Raw genomic sequence first — 21918 nt, 5'->3', positions numbered from 1 at the left:
GGCTCACCAATTAATGGTGAACTTTGTAAACAATTTCAGTAGAAGCTTTTATTTTTATCTGCTTTTTTGTTTTGCTACAGAAATACTCTCCTCTTGTAAGATAATTGTTTCAAGCCTGAAATTCTCTAATCAGGCCCTGAGGTTTTTCTTGGCAACTAGTAAAATCCTCCTAATTTAGGCAACTGTATTAGAAGTTACAATGAAACCCATATAACACTTCACATATGAGAAGCCAAAGTTAAAATTAAGATGCAAAAATAATTTACGAAAGATACCATATATACTTCTTTAAAAGTTATAAAAGTTGTATGAGAACAAGATTTAAAAAGTTATGCAACAAAAATAGAAATTTAATGCAAGCAATATCCTCAAATTCTTTAATAAAATATATTGCATAAAATTTGACAAATAACAGTAATAGGCATTTGTATCATCTCAAAATATCTCAAATGGGCAAAGAGATGTAGAAACCTCTACTCCTAGTCAGCTGTCAGTCTGTTTTAAATAATACAGTAGACCACCCCTAAAAATGCTATTTTAAGCAGCAAATGAGAAAAAAATTAGTTGAAAAAAGTCAACCATCTACAAGATGCTCCATGACAGGCCCCACCAGTACTATGGTACTACTCTAGCTGCCAAACACACTAATCTTTACCACATATAACACAGTTTTCCACTGACACTCTTTAGTGCTAATGTTTGATGTTTAGCTATACCAAACCTGAAAGATTTTATTAATACAGAATGTTGTCCTGTGCATGACTGGCTTTACTAGTAATAAGCATTGCACTCATGTACAATTTGTTATTAAAAAGTAATGTGAAAAAAGTATTTAACATCCCTGTCCCCCGTGACCAAATGAGATGTTTCCACAATTTTAACCAGTTCTATCTGCTCTCTCTCCTCATCACTGGACTCAAATTCCCAGGAAAGCTACTTTTTCTCTTTTTATGGGACAAGAAACAAAACATTCTTCGGATCCATGAGCAGCAGCAGCTGGTTCCTCTTACCCTGGTACTACACAATCTCACTAAGAGCTTATAAGCTCTTCAACCAGATCTGGTAATTTTGCAAAGGCTCTTGAAGGTGTTTTATTATTCTCCTTGAGAGATTCTTTGGCTTGCCTTTCAGCTTCACCTTGCTATTTTCACTGAGTGTGCAAAACCCGGCTAGGTTCAGGACTGGGTTTCAGGCAAGGCAGCATCCCAGCTGAAGCTGTTAAGGTAGCTTAACAGCTTAATCCAGCTGTTTTCTGGATTTTGTCCAGAGCATACATTTACAAACACAAAATTTAACTGAACTACAGTGAAAGATGAGCAAAATACCTCTTAGTTTTCTTTGTTCTGTTTATTAAGAATCAATATTATGACTGTAATGCATTCAGTTCATTTTCAAAGGCTGATTTGTGGAATTTTCCAATACATGGGAAAAGCTTCCCTTTCTTGCAACTAAATAATTGACATTATTTCTGACACCGAGATATGCAGGAACAATATGGAAAGATGGGATTATGCACTGTGTTTTATATAAAAATAGGTCTTGAAACTGCAAGGCTCACACATGTGCTTTCACAAAGTTGATGCAATCTGGATGCAAAGGTTTTCAGTTTTGTCCAGATTAATTTTAAATATTTATTCTTAGAGTCCAACTCTCCAAAACTTAAATCACTTGCCTACATAACTTCATTGGCACGTGCACTGTCATTACTGACAGCACAGATATCAGCAGCTATCATCAATCTCTCTGTCTCTGAACAAAAATTAGTGAACATACAGGATGACTAAATATGAAAATTTCCCCACCTGTGTATCCTTGTACTTTTCTTTCAAGTCCATGAGCCGGTGATAAGCTTTAATTGCTTCTGAAAACTCTCCAATGTCTGTACTGGTGAGAAGATAGTTCTCCCATATTTGCCAGTGCTCATAGTTGCACTTGAGAGCTTCTTGGAGGGTTCGAAATGCTTTGATCCTGATCAATAATAAAAGAATAATATACATTATTACAGAAGATTTCTACATTAAATCAGTTGGCACAGCTGTGTCTAACTAAAAAACTGCTCATCTAAAAAATCCCATTTAGAACACAGTGCCATGCAAAAGCTATTTCTTGCAATTTACAATACTGATAATTCCTTGATCTCTTTTGCAAACTATTTTATATTAGTTCATACACAACAGTACACTCTGTAATTCAAACTAGGTAACATCTCTCAGCTCTTGTAATTTTAATATTTTTTTACAAAAATGTATCATAATTTTGCCATCTATGTCAATATTTTCCTTTCCAAATTTTTAACTGGAACCATGAGAATACAATCTTACTCATGCTGCAGTTGTAACACACATTAAAAAATTAAAAATCACTGGGTTCATGATTTATGCAGAATGGTATTGACTTATTTAATCATACACTTTTTAATCACATTTATTTTAAACATTTGCACATAGTAAACATGCATATCCATTGCACAGAAGCCCATCATTTTCAAACATTTTTATCCTTAGGTCAGCTGGAAGGTTTACTTACACCTTCTGATCCCTAATGCTGTGCTGCTCAGTACAAATGTGTCAGAATGGCCCCAAACACTACTAAGGTCCTTCTCCAATCTAACCCATCTCATATTGACAGGAGAAAGTGTTATGAAATAAAGCTGGACAGCACAATACCTATAAAATCATCATCAAGTTACAAAGCATCTTTAGTTTTTCATATGCATCCACTGCAGTCAGCTCTTGACCATTTTCTCAGGAGAGCAGTAATGCCATCCTCAGATAACAACATGCCATCTGACGCCTGTGTTGGTGAGGTTTGCGAGTTTACTGCTTAAAGCCTTAAACATACTACAAAAAGTTGCAATAAATTTGAAACTTTAAAATAACCCTGCTAGAGAACTTGAATGATATATTTCTTTCTAAGAAACTGAAGTTGGACAGTCACACTCTCAGTTTGACAGTCATGATACGTAAAAAACCACAAAAGAAGGCATTCCTTTAAATTAAGACTTGAAATGGAGCTTTCCTAAGCTTCTTTGGTAAGGCATAACAATACATCTCTTTTTAATAAATACCATATAAAGATGACCTGTTATCAAAATATGCAGTTCACTTGCTCTATATTGCTTGACTAAGTTGTTAAAAGTGTTTTCTCTAAAGAAAGACAGCCCAAAGAAACTGTTGGTTGAGTTTCAAAAAGAGGGTCCAAGAGAGTGTAAACACAAGCCAAGACAATGTAATATCTAAGTAGTTGATTAGGCCATTACAAGTTTGAAATAGCTTGGTCAGGGAAAAATGTAAATAACTGCCAATCTAATGCTATGATATTAAGAGTTATCAAATACACACAAAGAGAGTGGACTGATAGAGCAAAATTATTCAAGGAGAACAGGTCATTTGGCATACTTAGAGCAGAAGAGCCCACAGGCAGGATCTTCCCATGTTTTCTCTCTCTTCTGATATATTGATAGATGTGATGCTGATGAATAAATGCGCAAAGAGTTGAGTTTTCTCCTGTTAACAATCTCACTAAGGAATTTCAGACCCTGATTTTACTAGATTAAATTAGAAAAAAAACACAGTCCTGTTCCTTCTGTGGATTTTGCTACAATGGAAGTTGGGATCTGCCACAGCTCTCTGACAGTATTGTTTCTGCAACTGCTCTCCACCATCTGTAGGGTTAGTCTGTATCATTTCCCCTACCTTCCTGAAAATTAATAAGCTATCAGGAGGGCAGATGCCAGTAAGATGGAAATGTAGTCAAGATACCGAAGAGATGGGATGGAAATAGTATTCCACAAATCATCATGCTTGCTATGTAATAAAATCCTCTAGATTCTCAAAACAAACCCCCTGTGTATTTAACCAATCACATAATGATGGCATATCCTTAACCAGTTAAGTAAATTCATACCCAGACAGGAAACAGTAGGCAGTACAAATGCATTATCTGGTCTTGGAAACCAGCAATCTTTCATGCAAAGGACAGAGGGCCAGTCCCAGTTTATTCTGAAAAATGTGAGACCTAGATTTCAAAGACCCCTTGGCACACAGAGTAGTTTTTCTGGTAAACCAAAGCATGGAGTCTGTTTTCATCACAATTAATTTTTCTGGAGGAAATTCAGAATACACAAAACTTGTGGAGTCCTAAAAAGCAAACAACCTCAAAAATCAACAAGACCCCTGTCCTTTGGGTGTCAGCAACTTGCTTGCATACACTTTTCAAAAAAACGTACTTATGTTATATTTGCCTGTGAGTGAGACTCTGCCAAGCCTTGGCCAAATTCACAATTAATTCAGGCCCTATGAGTGGGCCTGAATTAAAAGCCTGTTTGGAGTAAAGCCGGATTTGTTTTCAGGGAGTAAAAGAAAGCTACTAACTTAAATATCTTACTTTTGTTTCCCTTCTTTTTAAATCCTCACTCCAGTTTTTGGTTTTTTTTTTCTTTTGGCAGGCTTGAAAAATAAGAATTTATGTATCCACACAAATTATTTAAGTGTGCTACTACAGATATTCTTTGTTTTGAGAGAAAGTTAAACTAGCTCACACACAGTCTTGACCTGTAAGTGACTACACAAATAATCAAAGAAGTTTCTATTCCACAGCAAGTACAGGCCACGCTCAGCTATCAACACGTAATACTCACTTAAAATTTACTGTACATTGAGTCCTATCTCACATGATTCTGTGGGAAGAAAAGCTCAGTAACATGCCCCCCTTTATTAATTTCGCTACTCTATCAAATAGGTTACAAGCTTTGTATGTGCTTAGCATATTAGATGACAAGAATAGATTAAGAATAATAAAACCAGTAAAATGAAATTCATCACTCAGTAGTTTCTCAGCCTTGTAGCAGAATAAGAGACAGAAAATTATTTTGATTTAAAATATTTTTATGAAACAAGCATAAGCCAGTACACTGAGCATCTGACATTTTGAATTGTGTGAAAAAGGAGCAACTACCACATGAATTGCACATACTCAAGGCACTGCTGAAGACAAAAGCAACTACTGAAAAGTTAAAACAAGCTCTTGCTTTCTGTTACTTTTTAGCCTTGTGTAGTTATTCTAACACTTCATTTTCTCCTCCCTCCTGTTCCCATTGACATATCTATCTCCTAAGTCCATATTACTTCTCACTTTTCCTATGTACATTTATAAATTTACACTTTAATGTAAGCTTACTATTCTTTCTCTCTTTTGTTACTTTGCCTCCTGACTACATAACCATATAAATTGATGTCAGATTTCAAGTAAGGTTTTTAAAAATAATTTATCGTATTCTTTTGTTTCATTCTTTGGTAACAAGTTATAATGTGAAAATTCTTAAATATCAAATTCTTCCATGTAAACTTTTATTACATTGCATTGAAATAAAAAATACAAAATAAGAGTGGCAGTCCATTTAGGTCAAAGCTTCTTGTAGGAATCATTAGTATTGAGGGAGAAGAATAAGCCAGCTAGCAGGTGTGCAGAATACCATCTCCTTTTGTACATAAAAACCAAACTGTCAGGGTTTCTCTTAAATCTACTGATGAAAACATCCTATGAAATTACATAGGTCTGAATATATTGTTTGCTTGAAATGGGTCTATCTCCTTAACTTCATGCTCCAAGTCGTTTTTATTATTCATCTTTATTATGAATATTTTGCACTGGTTGTACCTCCTATATCATACCTCCAACAAGAAAAAAGTGTAGAGAGAGGCTGTTACTTGTATAAAAGTTACAAAATTATTTCCTCTAAAATAAAATAGTTACCAGTGATCCAGCTTGAGAGAGAATTGAAGGGCTAAGAATTGCAAAATATGAGTTAAGCACCTTATAATAATAAAAAAACTCCATGTCAAAAAAAGGAAACTACAATTACTTGTTTTGGAAACAGGGTCTTCTAATTCTTTTGAAGTACTTACTTCTGTTTTAATCTGATATAAGCAGTTGATAAATTGTTCCAGGCCTCAGCATTCTGGAATGATAAAAGGAGAAGGACCAAAAAGTTTATTCACTTACATTGTGCTTACTTTGTAAAAATACGTAAGTGAAACTACTACCAAACATATAATTGATTTTGCTAATCACACATTGACACAAACCTCCTAATGGCAGTTAAAATACTGCATTGAAGTATAAATTATTATATTAAAACTGAAATACATAAATATTTGACTACATCAGCAACAATAAATATGAATTAACTGCCTTGGGGTTGCAATACATTAAGTCAGCTCTTGCCTTCAGTCTCAGCTGTAAACAGGCATGCTCTTCTGGAATCCAGCTGGGATGGCTGGAAAGGTCAGTGCTCCCAGCACCTCCTCACTTCTCACTAGCTGGAAGCTACTTCAACTGCACCACTCTCTGCTACTGGACAGAAGTGATCTGATGTCCTCTAACACACCTCAGGTAAAACCAGCAGAGATGAGCAGAGATGATTCCTGCCCTTTGCCTGACAGGAAATGTGAAGCCCCATCATTGGATTTAACAAAGTGACAACTAGAAATTATTTGAAGAATAGAGTCTGAGCACTGCAATGAAATGTACTTTGTACTGAAATCTATCCTGAGGCTTAAAGAGCATTTTACTCATGCTGGGAAACCTTTCTTAGACTTAACTCATGAAAATGATCACTACATGGCTCCAGCTGCAGACGTATAAAGACAGGTTTTGCCTCCAACTGAGAGCCAGTCCAGCACCTTTTACTTATAAAAACCCCACCATTTAACCCATTGAGAAGTCAGCTGGCTTCGTCATATGAATACAATTAAATACAGGCCCATGAGAGATAAGTGAACCCAGTTTTAATATCTACTTGGAAGTAAATTTACTGCACTGAACAACAACAAAAAAACAATATATAAAGTAAGAATTCCATTGATGTCTGTCTGTACATTTTTCCCCTAAGGAAGTTACTGCATTTTATAATAAAGAAAAAAGAATACTCTGTCACCTCTCATTGCTTTCTCATTCTTTTCTCCAAGAGAAAAGAATGAATAACAACAGTTTCTATTGAGTAGATGGCATTAACTCTAAGCAAGCAACAAGCTGACAGTCAGGCCTTCTGGCAAAAGAACTGTCAGTGTATTTCTCAGGTAATTCAGCTGGCACCTTCACTGTCTCAGTGCACATTCAAACGACAGCACTGTACACATGCATGCCCTGCATCCTGAAAAAACGGCTGAGCTCCATTCTCCCTGTGCTCCTGAAATACACAGTTACAAATTCACTTGCCACATGTAAACCTGACTTTTTTTCAGGAGAATTTGATTACTTAGAGGACTAAATATTTTAATATAATTTTTGTTTTATCTCTTTTTATCTCTCCTCACAATTTAGTCATTCCCATTTGTCTGTTTTAGCGATGTGTGCAAGCATAAAAGATTTTTTCAAATATATTTTAACATTCACACACCGACTTGGACAAAGTTAGTACTGGGTAAGTATTCTATGATGCCTTACAACAAAAATATATCCTTCATGAAGAAGCTTCATTTATTCAAAGGGCTAAGGTTTAAACAAGTTTTTCATTATTGCTTTGCTTGTTTATAATGAAAACATCCTTGCTGCTTTTAGATAAACCATCGGAAGAGTTTGTTCAAAAGTACATACATCTGGTTCCAATGTGACACAGCGCTGAAATGCTTTGGCAGCACCTTCGTAGCCTTCCAAAGCAATGTATGCACAGCCCAAGGAAAACCATACACCTAGCTGGAGAGAAAAAAATTAACAGTTACCTACATACATGGATATTTCAGCACAAGAGAAATCATTTGCCCTGGGAGAACACACAACTCTTGTTGATTTTTACCCATCTTCACCTATGACAGTATTGTGCTGGAAAAAACAGTATCCTGTACGCTGATTAGAGAAAAACTTTAGGTTCAAAGTTTTAATAAATATGGATAAGCAAAGGTGTTGACTGCATGAAGATCACTTGACCATTTGTGAAGCGCTCTTTAACAGTCCATTTTCATTTACAGAACAAAGTGATAGCTACTTAGAGGTCTGCATATTTTGCTTTTATTTGTGAAAAATCCACATTCACTTTATACTATTACAATTAGGTCAAATGATACACTAGGAAATGTTTTTCAAGATAATCACATTTTACAAGAAACATCTCAAATGACCAAACAGGAACAGTTCAAAATTACAGTTCCTTCTCTTGTCAGAACATCGACCTTCTCAAGTTTCTATCACAATGTTTAGAGATAGAAATGTACTTAACGCTTTGCACAGAGAACAGAACTTGACCAGTTTAGTAATCTCGCATTTAAAGTCTTTACTTGTTACAACCAAATGTCTCTCATCAATAATGATAATAATGGAGGAGAACTCAGCATCTCCCTTCTCCATTCCCCTTCTCAGGGACCTGTAGAGAACAATGAGGTCATGTCTCAACTTCCTTTTCTCCAAATTAGACAAGCCTGCTCCTCTCAGGATGTTCCTTCCAATCAGCCCTTCTTCCAGCTTTGTAGACTTCCTTTGGATGCTTTCAAGGACCTTCACATCTTTCTGAAACTGTGGGGCTCAGAACTCCACACAGCACTCAATTGAGAACAGCAGATAGCAGGATAGTCTCTCCTTTTGACCTGCTGGTTGTGCTGTGTTTGATGCATCCCAGGATTTGCTGCCCTCTTGGCTGCCAGGGCTCACTGCTGGCTCAAACAGAACTGCTGTCCAGTGGTAACATGCATGGGAATGGTACAAAGCTACACTAGGGGAGGTTTAGTCTGGACATTAGGAAGCATTTCTTTACCTAGAGGGTGGTTAGGCAGTGGAACAAATCTTCCTAGAGGTGGCTGATGCCCCAAGGCTGTCAAGTGTTCAACAGGCATGTGGTCAATGCCTTTAAAAATGTGCTTTAACTTGGTCAGCCCTGAACTGGTCAGCAGTTGGACCAGGTGATCATTGTAGGTCCCTTCCAGTTGAAATAGTCTGTTCTACTCTAAATAGTATCAGAAAATGGCATAAATTACAGCAAAATAAATTTTCATACCTCTTTAACAGCAAGTTCCTGATTTGCCACATGGTTTATTCTCAAAGAGCTGCAAGCTAACCAGTATTACCTTTTATAAAAGTTTCGTTATTCAGAAAATGATTAAACCCTAAATACATTAACAGAACATTTTCTGAGAGCATTATGCTTTTTAAATGAATGCAATCAAAACAAAACAGGACATTTTATAAGGTGTTGCAAAATCAGTCCAGGTTCTACTACTCCACTGCAATAAATTCAGCCATTTCTCCACTCTATATGACAAGGTCAAAAAAATCCCAGTTTTTCTTGGGAAGTTTTTTTGAAAGGGAAAGAGGTGGGGAAGAGGAAGATGGAAAAACAGGTTACATTAACTCCGTATTGCACAACACCATATTACTTCTTGAGGTGTCTGTTTAATATTTATATTCTCTTGTGTTTTGGGTACAAGTTCTAAAGCAACTAACTGATAATTCAGGTTCTCTTGAGGAAATCATAACAAATATTTAAACACAGAAACATTACCTTAAAGTTTTTTTCAAATCAGGGATTTTACACGGTTGAAGATAACACTGTTGGCTCATACACAAGCAGCTTTTACCTCTACAGACTAATTGCAAGGTGTAGCAAACATTCTTACAGTTCTCTCCACTTTAAACTCATTTTCCTGTCTCTAAAACTCAACTTATATCTGCTTCTAACTTAACTGCAATAAAATTTATAGTTAATCTGCTTCAAACCTTAGATCCCAGAACACAAACACATGACATTGATCTTTGTCAGACCTGGCAGCATGGTGGGCAAGCTTCACAATACTGAGAAAAGAAATTAACAAACTTTTGCTTATGAGGGTGTAAGTGGATGGCCCATCCCTGGAGCATGTGGATAAATAGGTGAAGATGGAATGAGCAGCTACATTTGGCCTGGGCAAACATGAAAACCTACTTTTCAGCATCGTACACCTGTCACTTCCATGATTCATAAACTCATCAGTCAAGGAAGAAACTCCACATGAAGCGAAAATTATGTTACTCAAATTTCAGAGGGCAATCCTAATAGTAAATAACCATACAGTCAATCCAATTTTTTAAGGCTCTTTTGTCCACCAGCACTCCCACATGGCTGCTATCTCATTAACTCCCCTTTATATTCTTTTTAGGTTAGTAACTTCTGGACAGGAAAAGTGGGGGCAGAGACTGCAGCAATCAAGTATGAAATTGAAGGTTAGTTCCAACTTTACAGCTCAGGATACAAGTTAAACAGTGCTTTTGTAAAGGCTGAGAGGAAAAACAGTCACTGCATGTCTTATAAATCTAATGAGCCATAGTAGCACAGTCGCATTTCTGAACTGCACAGGCTTTCACCACTGAGAACCGACTGTGTGAGCTCTTTGACCTCTGGAATTGTTTGTCAAGCCTTGCAAGATGCTCACAGTAAAAGTAGAAGGGAAATGTGTCTGTCATTAACAGAAATGTGTCTGTGTACTGGAACAAGCAATTCTGTGAGCAGCAGTGCTAATGAACACAAGTTTCAGGTATATGTGAACTGCAAGGTTTTCATTTCTTTGTGGATTGCCCAAAGACTGATAGAGAGATTGGCTTATATAGCTCAAAGATCTCAAGCACACTTGACCGGCTGGCTAAAAAGTACACAAGATTCAAGGAGGGTTGAGAGAGAATGATTTTATCCATTACATATTTTGGGGAATCACTTGGTGCAGTCTAAAAATCTCTTTCTTCAGAAAGTTTCTAATAACCACAAAAAATTTACCATTTTTTGTAACAGGGAGTCTTTGTTTACCTGATAAATTATACACAATTCTGGGAACAAGTTAATAAGTTAATTAATTCTTATTTTCCTTGTGGTAAAGTTCTTGAATTTAGAATCGATTTCCACTCCACTTTTGATCCACAAGATGCTCTAGAATAGGAAACAATTCATTTCTGCAGTCACAGAATACAGACAGAATTTAGGAGACGGTTATGTCAATCTGCACTATCTAGCTGCTCAATCTCTTTGTTTGAAACAATTCAACTGAATCTTAAAAAGAGCTTCCCTAAGCAACAAGAGGAGGAAATGTTCACTTTCCTATATGGACAGGCCTATTTTTCTTGGATTTCCTTTCATTCTAAACTTCCTTTGGAAAGGATACAAAATAAAAAAGCATTTCAGCAGAATATTTCTCAGTTTTGAGCCCTCTAGGCCATCTCCTGAAGACCTTTATTATCTGGAAGTCCTCTAGATCTAAATAAAATTCCTATCTGAGTAATATATATTTTGCTGACATTTTTGTTCATTTTACTTTCTATTCTAAAGATGTTTATAAGTTATCTGGAGTTCATCTGAATAAGACTCTGATTTATTGGAATAAAATACGTCAGGGAAATACAAAAGCTTCATGAAAATTACTTGAAAGGCTGGAGGCATTTAAAATTTTTTCTAAAGCAAATGTCCAGTTAGTGACATGGAACTTAAAACAGCAGCTTCAGCAGTGCTCTTTGAGGGGCAAAGAACAGAAGGAGAAATACCCTGCTTTTGCATGGACCTAGAAATGGCTATGAGGAGCACAATTTATACACATAAACAACCACAAAGCTTTTTTAACTTCTGAAGACCTTCCACAGGGTGAACCTTACTGGGATGGGATCTAGTGGCTGAGAAACTGAAACAAGATTACAAAAGTTGTCTGCAGAATAGCTTGCAAAGATCAGCAAGAGAAACCAGCCTCATCAAGAGAACTCTTTCCACTGTGGTTTCAATTTTGTTGCATTGTTGTACTAAAAGCTACTGTCATCACAAGCATAACACAGTGCTTCTCAGTGACTCCAGAATAAGACAGACTGGAACACTCGAAAAACATTTCTGTGAAATACAGAGATGAGAATTTGTCTCAAAGCCAGGGCAAACTCAGAGAGGGTGAAGGGAAACTCTCATTTAAATCTGCATTCCTCTTATAACTGTTTTGCTTTATGATTTGTTCATAATTTATTTCATGGTAATTATTAATTTGCAGTGGCTTCATCTCTTTGAAATTTCTTTGAAAGAGCTCTACAGGCACAGATTTATCTGCATGCAAAGACCTGGATGCAAAAGGATGTCTTCATTTCATACTACCATTTTTAGCCAGTCTTCCAAGTACATGGTGAAAATTTTGCTAAGAATAGTAATAAACTCTTATTTTGGTAACTGCCCAGAACTGTCTTTTAAAGAACTGTCATCATTCAAAACTGAACATACAAACTAAAACCAAAGCTGTATGTGCATAATTTCCCAACCTGCATAGGGTTGATCTGCACTGAACGTTCAAAGCACTGCACACACTCCCTGAATTCCCGGTTGCGGAGATGCAGGAGGCCTTTGGAGCGCTGGGCGCGGGCGCTGCGGTGCCTGGAAAGCTCCCAGGCCTTGTCGTAATACTGGTGGTCCTTGAGAACATCACCAAGCAAACAATACAATCCTGGGGTTTCCTTCTTCTCCAACTCCCGCCTGAGTATTTCTTCTGCCTGTTAAAGAGCAAAGAGAAATCAACACATAATGAGACAATTTGTTTTCAGTTAATTACCTGCCTGAACAAACACTGCTTTAGCACCTTGCAATCATCTTAATCTTTATCAGCTGAAGATTAAGAAGTATGACAAGCTAGGAAACGGTATCTTTAGCCAACACAGCACCAAAGATAAACTCTAGAAAGAATCTGGCTCCAAACTGATGTTTAAGAAACACTTCAACATAATATGGTGGCTTTTGGTTTAACACGCCAAGGAAAATTAAACCATAAAAACAAGAAAGAGCTTACACCTTTCTTTACATCTTAGCTATGCATTCTGTCCCAAGAACAAATACCAGTCCTCGACATCAAACCTACACCTAATTCACAGCAACAAAGTATCTGCAATTCTAGAAGTTTATCATTTTTTTACATGTCAGAGTAAGTACTCCTGCAACGACTCTCCTTCCCTTTTCTCAAACTGCTCTTTTCTGAAAATAATGATTTCCATTCTATTATGTCTCACATTGACTCTCATACTGTTGGCTGTAGAAATGCCATGCTTTTATGTAAGATGCATAGATTCTAAATTTATCTAAATCTTTGAAATAAAATATATTTGAAATATATACAGCTTTATGAAAAAGAAGACACAGGCTGTGTCTTCCAGACATCTATTATGGGCTGTAAGAAACTTTCAACAGCTATTTTTCTCAGGGCCACTATCTTTGCTCTAACAACAAAATTATTGTTTCACTTTTAAACAAGAGATAGTCTGCTTTCTGTGGCTCTTTGAAAAGATAAATACACTGGACAGATGATCTGTTGTTCAGATGGAACTCTTACCTTAGTCCCCCACTGCAAAAATGCAACACACACAATGCAGATCAGTGTAATTTTTCTCTTAGAAAAGATCTACTTGAACCATCTATACCAAGAAAGATCCAACACTGCCTGCCACAGAATTAAAGTTCAACATTGCAACTCCAGTCATTCTTCTACCATAACTCCTTTACCTAAAAGGAAACCTGCTATCATCTCTGCATCTAAATTATGATTGCTTTTCTTGCGTAAGATTTGCTATCTTTGACCTTCAGATGATCTTTAGAGAAGCGAAATTTTTTACTCCAATCAGTAGAATTCATCAAACCTATATGAAAATCACCTTTAGAAAAATGCTTGGCTTACCTTGTTTTGAAATATTTAATGCATAGCAATTTTAGCACCTCATTCTTTCTATTATTTTTGTAAAGTAACAGTAAAGTCTACAAATATTTGAAGAGCACAAGTGTGAAGAAAAGTTTAGATTGCTAGAAGAATATTAAAATTAGCAAAAATAGAATTCCATTAGAAAGAAAATTGGTGGCAAATTATTAGGAAAATAACTTGATGGCAAGTGTTTAAGTGCCTGTGAAGCAGCTCTCTAAAAAAAGCCAAAGAAACTATTATTTAACATTTAGAATTAGCCCAGCCAAAGTAGTAGAAAAATCTTGCCTAACCAGAAGTCTGTACTTACAGAATCCTAGAGTGGTTTAGTTTGGAAGGGAATTTGAGTATCATCTAATTGCAGCCCCCTTGCCATGAACAGGGACACTTTCCATGAGACCAGGTTAATCCAAGCCCCATTCAGCCTGGCTTCCAGGGATTTGATAAAGTGCAGTTTACTTCCTCTTAACTGCTTCCATTAGCTGCTATAGCATATTAATAACAGACATTACAGAGGATTTTTCTCTTCTAGAGCAGAGAGAGCTGATTTTTTGCAGTACCCACATTAGACACCAAAAGATAAGGTGGGTTTTTTTTCCCATTCACATTGAAAAACAAGATGGAAATGTTGCTCTATGAGGAGATAAGAGGTGAAAAGTGCACTGCAAGATGCATCTTCACCACTTCCTCTGCAGGGCACTGCCAAGCTCAGATTGCTATCATGTGGCAGTGCCTAGACTGGAAAGACAACCACTCACTAATGGTGCTTCACATTTAAGAGCATAAAAACATCATGTTCTGGTCTAAGCTTACAAGAATTCATTGCCAACATAAATACTTCAGCACATAGATACAACAGAGAATTAAATAAGCAGAGGTCTGACTTTTTCTTCATCTGATTAGCTATCTGATCACCTCTCTGGCATGTTGCAAATATTTTTATTACTTAAATATTTAAAGGCTAGTACAAAGATCAAACTAAAAGAAAACCCCTGTGTTATCAAAATATTTGCCTTCTACAAAACCAGATAAAACTCTAAAACTGGATTTCTCATTTTGTTTAGGATTTTTGGGGGTGGAAAAAAGAAAGAAAAATCCTTTCTCCTAACCTTGTGGTAAAATGTTTTCAAAAAATCCAATTTAATCTTTGCTAGGAACCCTGCTTCTGCAAAAAAAAATATTTCCTTAATAACAAATATTATAAAAAAATATCTTTCAACAGTGCATGTAACATAAGTAAAAGAAATGCAGCCACTAGACATTTATTCTTACTCATTAAAGGGATACTAATTATGAATAAGTGTGTTTATAACTAAAAGTTATAACTAAATTTAGAAAGATATAATATGAAAATTATCAATTAAAATATAACTCTAAAAAAAAAGAAGCTGCATAATCCTCACTGACTGAATCAGGTGCATTTATAACAACACTGGTTTTTCACAGGACAGTCTGCACCAGAGTGGATGGAATTCAATACTAATCTCCAAAGTCAGTTGATTTAAACACAAGAAAGATTTAGGTTCTTATCTTGCCTTCTAGCTACTATCAGTGGTATGGGAATTAAACAGGCTACACTTCACAACAACTATCAATATACTGTGCATTCAGGTTTTATATTGGTTTTTTCTCCTTCTTATGTGCCATTTTGAACATTGCTTCCACTCTTACTTTTCTGTTGACTCATGCAATAATATTAGTTTCTACTACTTTTGTTCAGGTTATAAAACAAATGAATCTAGAGCCATATCTAGTAACAGTAACAAATCCTCAACAAAGTTTGCTAAATGTTAGTGACATCTTACTCTGCAAAACTTGTACTGCTACATGATGGCCCTGTTATAACCAAATGAATTATACATTTTCTAACAGCACAATGTGGAGCTTCACATGGCCTTATCTACATGCTCTGTTTCCTTAACAGCAGGTAATACCAAAACAGGAGGAAGCTTACTTTAATGTGTAAGTACTCATCACATTGGTATTGATGATATTTAGCAGTTTAATTAAATTTTTCAGGACTTAAATTCTGGTTTTCTATATAAAAGCATTTCGGAATGAAAAACATTCAGAAGTTTATTAAAAAGATTTTGTTCTTTTGCACAGATATATGCTAAGCCCATTAATGATCTGAACATCTAGTGGCCAACATACTACTCCAGTAGATTTTTGTGCATTTCTACAAAAATAACTACCAGGTTTAAGAACATCAAAACACTTTTGGTAAATATGAGCAGTTCACACTCTGAACACTTTGCAATAAAGAGCACAGATATTCATTCCCCTCGGTGCACAGCTACATGTTTCTAATTTTCTGTCTTTTTTGGTCCGAAACTAGCTTTCTTCCAGCAATTCTGTTATTTCATACTTACACAGCATTTTCTCTTTTTCAAAGCACAGCACAATCCCTCATTCTGAAAGCATTTCTAAGCAGTTTCCTGTGTCAGATATCCTGTCCTATTCTCTGAGTGCCATTTTCATAACTCCCTAAGGGCAGTTTGTGAATGTAACTAGGACAGAATGCATTTCCAGGAAATGGAAAATACTGACCTCTATTTCTCCACTTTACTGAGAAGACTGTGATATTAGCGTGCTATCCCCAAGGCATGCATAATGTGGCACAGAATTTGCCAGCAAGGCATATCTGTCAGTTTATAATGAACAAAATCTAGGCTTTGGTGCATGACTATTAGGAAAAAAACCATGTAAGTATAAGGCATTCTGTTTTTTTTTCTATCAATTGAAATTATGTATCTCCATTAAGCTTAAATTATATCAGAGCACAGTCTTTGTGCTTGTGGTATCGTAAAGACACATGTACATCCATACATTTAATGCTACCATACACCAAACAGAGGGAAAGGAAGGGAAAGAAAGAAAAAACCTTATTTTTGTCTGAAATTGGATATTTCTGAATATCTATATACATTTCTGAATACCTATATAAATTCTATATAAATTCTATATAAATTCTGAAAACACTGCTTGATAGCCTAAGTTCCTGATAGAGCCTGTGTGAGAGTTTGCATCCAAAAGAGAACGCAGTTAAAGTTAAATACAAGTAGGCATTGCTTCCAGGCATGATTTTCCAAAATCTTCCTACCATTGCTCTAACAGTAAAAGCAAAATAATCAACAATAGGAAGGCTAATAAAGCCTGTTACCAGCAATTTTAAGGAGTCATGTCACTGATATGCAGAGTTAGGTGATGGCTTTTAATTGTCTTTGGAGCTAATCACACACAGTAGTAACAGTGCTAAAGAAGTGATGGAGAAGCTCAGGAAAACATCAACACAGACTTAACAAGTCTTTTAATCTTATACCACTTCTTGTCTCAAGTGTTTGATTCTGTAATTTGAATATGTTAACATTAAGCAATTACATATATCAAACACTGATGTTACTCTATTTAAAGTGTTTTAAAAACTACAGCTAATAGTTTGAAATCAAGTGGGAAAGAAAATTAATATCTCCTCCAGACAAAGTTTCAAGACTCCATCATGAATGACTGCTACAGCTTTCCTGAAGTGCCCACACTGCTGTTTATCCAAAGTAGTTAATTCAATTATCCTTGAATATTTTCAAGTATTGCTATCACAATCTTCTTTGCATCTCAAGTTGCTTCTTATTTACCAACTTCTATTTCATGTGGCTATTACTCCAACTCAATTCTTTTAGCATTCACAAGTTATGACAAGCTCTTATGTGTCTATTTTTCCTAGCAGATTTTCCTTTGATGACTCCCCACTGTAGAAATGAGTGTCATTAGTGTTTTGCCAGACAGTCCTTCACCTTTCAGATGCTGTTTCAAGATGGGATCTCAGCTACATGAAACATTTTTCTTACCTTTCCATGTTGTCCTGCTCTTTCATAGCAGATTACTGCATCTTCCCACATTTCCAGCTCCTCGAATATTTGTAAGGCAGAGCTGGTGCATCCCAGTTCAAAGAGTAAGCTTGCAAGCTGGCGCTGCAAAGATAAGAAATTCCAGGTACTGAAAGTAGCAAATAATGCTGACACAATTTAAAAAGATGTTAGAGGCATTTCTGACATCAACAAGAAGCAGACAGATAATACAGAATTATTCTCCTGAGGCTCTCAGGAGAATTATTCAACCTGAGGCTCTCAGGTTGGAGCCTCAAACAGTGTATATACCTCAAACCCCCCCCACCAACTGAATAAAAATTGTTGTGCTTTGAACAATTTAACAATATAATGCAAAAATAGAAATGGACATGGCAAGAATGAATTGACAGAGATGAACTTCCAGCCCTTAAATGAGGCCCATGTGGCTGGAGAGCAGCTGCAGCAGGAAGTTGGGAATGCCGAGTGGGAAACAGAGGCCAAAGACGGGAATTAAAGCCCCTTCTAGCAATGCTTTGTCACAGTAATCTGCACCTGTGGAGAAACAAAGATGGAGAGAAAGGCTCTGATACAATTCTGTCCAGTAGCTGTGAGAAATCACTGTCCCAAACAGCCACTGCCAAAGGGTGTCGGTTTTTACATAAACCAATACTGAATTTGAGTTTAGGTTCAACTCCCTAGCTGAGTCTTCCTCACAGTTCAGTCAGCCTCTTTGTTATTTCAAATTCAGCTATTATTTCAGTGTACTAATGAAAATAAATGAGTAATGCTTTCAATTCAAAAACAAACATGGTATGTTTCCATGACTTTGAAAAGTCATCTTTGGTCTTTATTTTTTAAGAGAAGATTAGAACTGCAAATGGGTTTTAACCTTTGAAATAAGGGTAACATGCACTATGTGTGACAGATAAATAGGTTTGAAAAATAAATGGGAGCATTCTGTGTATGGTCAGCTACTTATGCACCACACAGTTAACCTCTGCAGGGGACTTTGTGATTTTGAATGGACTCCCTGAAATTCTCTACATATATTATGAATCTATCTTTATTGGTTTGGGTTCAGTATCTGTTGCAAATCCAAGGAGTTACTAGAGGGGAACAGACCAGTAGTAAAAAAAAAAAATTACATCTGGCTACAATTCTTTGATATAAATATGTAACAAACTCTGAAAACCTCTTTGTTAGCTTGATATTAATCACTTAGGAAAAAAGTTTTGTCATTGTCTAAAACTAAATCTCATTAATGCTTAATTAAATTTGCTCAGTTATATTTGGTAAAATTTATATATGCAATGCGTCTTCATTAGTATGACTAGAAGATTGAGTCATCTTTCATTATAAATCCTTATTTTAGCATTTCTATCTTTGGCTTAGAAAACTGGCTTGGATTGAAAATGCCACTGACAACTGGAAATGAAAGCCATATTTGATGGTTATATTGCAAGTGCCTGTGCCTGTGAAAAGGTTATGTAGAAAATCCTGAGAATGCTCGGAGAAGATATGATTGCTTAAAACAACATCCAGTGAGATTAGAAATCAAAAAGGAATAAAACACCATTAAAAGTAAACCAACATGAATACCTTTGGAGGTATGCAATGTTAACAATTTTCTTGAGTTTGTTAAATATAGCATCATCAGATAAGACTTTAGTGTGTAGATTTCTGTTCTAGAAAATGAAGATTAACAGTGTAGTTATGGGTATAAAAAAATCCTGTCAGTACTGGTAAAAGAGGGGACTATCTCAAAAGAACAGCTTTCTCAGGTCAAGTTCTTCAGTGTACTATTGACGCCCAACCTGTCTGATTTCACCATGATAACTTCCCAAAGTGCACTTTAGAAGACAAGAAAGATGCAGTAACAGCAGCATAAATAAATCAGTAATAAAAGGTAAGACAATGGCAAGTTTATTTTAATAGGAAATAAAATATAGCCTGTCACCAGCAATTTTAAAGAATTACATCACTGATATGCAGAGTTAGGTGATGTCTTTTAATTGTCTTTGGAGCTAATCACACACAGTAATAACAGTGCTAAAGAAGTGATGGAGAAGCTCAGGAAAACATCAACATAGACTTAACAAGTAAAGTCTTTTAATCTTATACCACTTCTTGTCTCAAGTGTTGAGAAGTTGAAGTTTGCAAGTTTTAGTCTACTTTGTACTGCAGGACAAAGGAAAGTAAAGAAGAATTGCACTAAAAAGCAATGACCCCTGTGCTTGTCAGAAGAAGACATCTGAAAGCAGAGCACTGTAGAGCTTCACTTCTCTCCAGGAATACCTGGTGTATGTTTGGTTGTCTATGTTTGGTTATGTCTTTATTTCTACAGAGTTTCAACTCAAAGTCGCATCACACTCATTTGACTTTGGGGTGATGCAGCAACAAAGATAACCACCACTGACTCTTAAGTAAAGACTGAAATGGGATTGTTTCACACCTGTATGGCCCAATGTGGAGGCACCTGACAACAGTAGAAAATCTTCATGCGTTCAGACACCGATGTATTTGTATTTTCAAACTGGTCTGCAAGTGCCTGTAAATGCAAAGTATATCCTGATTTAGTATTTACTCAGATTTAATCAACCTAAACCCCCCATAAATTCAAAGTATTCAGAATTCTAGGCATTTTTGACATACTGGAGAAATTATAATCAACTATAATCAATACCAGGAATAAGAATCAAATTTAAAATCCCAAGTAAACACTTGCAGAGTCAAACTGCATCAACTATTGTAGTGACTCTGCCTAATGCATTTCAGTTCTTAAGCTAGTTTTCCCCTAAGACAGAATTGATGTGCTTTAGGCATGACATTTCTTGTTTAAAAAAGAAAGACAAACATATTAAAGTGGACCATGGTTTTGGAAACAGTTCTAATACAGAATAAATTATTGTGACTTGGCATACAATTAAATTCAGGCTATTTTCTTTCTTTTGGTGGAGCTTTGGATTGTTGAAATATTTTCTTCTGAAGCCCTTTGAAAGAGAATGGCAACTTTCACAGAGAAAAACTGCACCACTATTTTTTTCTCTGAAAATCCACTACCAAGTTACTTAAATCAAAATTCAATAGCAAAAACCCCACAATAATAAAGGAGGCTATAGCCAGAAAGGTGATTAGAAATTTTAAGGTAAGGGAGAAACACTCTTCAAATGTCAGTCACCATCAAGTAGCAAATTCAAGGACAGTGTATAAATAAGGGAATATTACGTTACTTGTGTTCACATGATTCACCTATCAAACTCTCTTTAGTAACTCAAAGACTTACACGTGGTGCTACACAGGTCAGAATTTTCTCAGCTTTCTGAAAATGAATGCAAAGATTTACCAAGGTAAAGGAAAAAATTGATAGGACCACTTCTTTCCCTCTCTTTCTAAACCAAACTGTTGATATCAATAATGCCACTGACAGCTGCATAAAATCAGTTCTGTGATTCAAACTGCTAATCATCTTGTAACTGTTATTGATGTTAATGGGATTTACTAAGCGGCTTCATTCTTTTAATAAGAAAAGAAATCACAACATGGAGCAATAATTTACGGTCTAAATTGATGCTTAACCTCCTAATTTTAAATACTAATATTTCACATATTTCATCTAATTCACATTCTTTTTCATAAAATTATCTCCAGAGGCCTATTCCTACAGATTATCCAGAAGCCTATGCCAAGCAAATGGCTGAGCTGTATTTTTGCAGTAAGGAAAACGACACACTAATAAAATTGCATTCTTTACACAGTTTCAGGCAAACCAAAAGAGTTAGATTAAAATAAAACTTTTAAAGTAATATCATTTAATTTTAGAAGTTATTTGAATACAAGCTGTATAATACATTACATTTCTCTGTTTTAGTTCTGCTGAAGTGTTCTAATGCAATGCAGAAGCACATTTTTCTATACTCTGTTGCAACAAAAATTAAACAAAAAAATTGTCCAATTCCTTGGGTATCCATTTTATGAGACTAAACAATGTAGTAAAATACAGTTGAAAAATTTAAAACCAACAATTGCTCTAGGCCTTAGAAAAGCAGGAAACTCCTAAATATGTCCTGCAAAATAATTTTTTTGAGGAGTACAGGAAATGAAAGACAAGAAATATTCTAATTGAATCAAAATAGTTCTGGGGTTTTTTTTTAACTTTTTGTCTTCCCCTTTTCTATTTTCTACCGTTCCAACAGAAATACAAATACAAAAGAAATACAAAGAAAAACATTTTTTCAGAACAACATATTTTATTTTAAAATGTGTGGCCATATCTTTCTATACTTCTCAAGCAGAAAAACCAAATGTAAGTCATGTGTTAGAAGAGAGTATGATTGTTAACAAGCAGAATTCTCTCCCTTCCCAAAACCAGTACTGTACTCTGTTTGGAGTTCTAAGAAAACTGAAAATGAAGGTAG

General features: G+C 35.7%; 1 protein-coding gene across 3 annotated transcripts in view; it reads right to left on the bottom strand.

Moving 5' to 3' along the window:
* The window catches only part of TTC27 (tetratricopeptide repeat domain 27), a 111475-nt gene that overhangs the window by 11743 nt on the left and 77814 nt on the right, over window positions 1–21918 (bottom strand). For 2 of the 3 annotated variants that reach the window (XM_059468298.1, XM_059468300.1), the window contains 6 exons: window positions 19956–20051; window positions 17504–17626; window positions 12241–12468; window positions 7597–7695; window positions 5907–5959; window positions 1803–1968 (listed from right to left, as the gene is read on the bottom strand). In XM_059468298.1, coding sequence (XP_059324281.1) covers window positions 1803–1968; window positions 5907–5959; window positions 7597–7695; window positions 12241–12468; window positions 17504–17626; window positions 19956–20051 — 765 coding nt within the window. The remainder of the gene's footprint in view (window positions 1–1802; window positions 1969–5906; window positions 5960–7596; window positions 7696–12240; window positions 12469–17503; window positions 17627–19955; window positions 20052–21918) is intronic. The other variant, XM_059468299.1, reaches the window with a different exon arrangement.

Source organism: Ammospiza nelsoni, chromosome 3, assembly GCF_027579445.1.
Source record: "Ammospiza nelsoni isolate bAmmNel1 chromosome 3, bAmmNel1.pri, whole genome shotgun sequence".
NCBI lineage: Eukaryota > Metazoa > Chordata > Aves > Passeriformes > Passerellidae > Ammospiza > Ammospiza nelsoni.
This window is presented reverse-complemented; position numbering and strand designations above follow the sequence as displayed.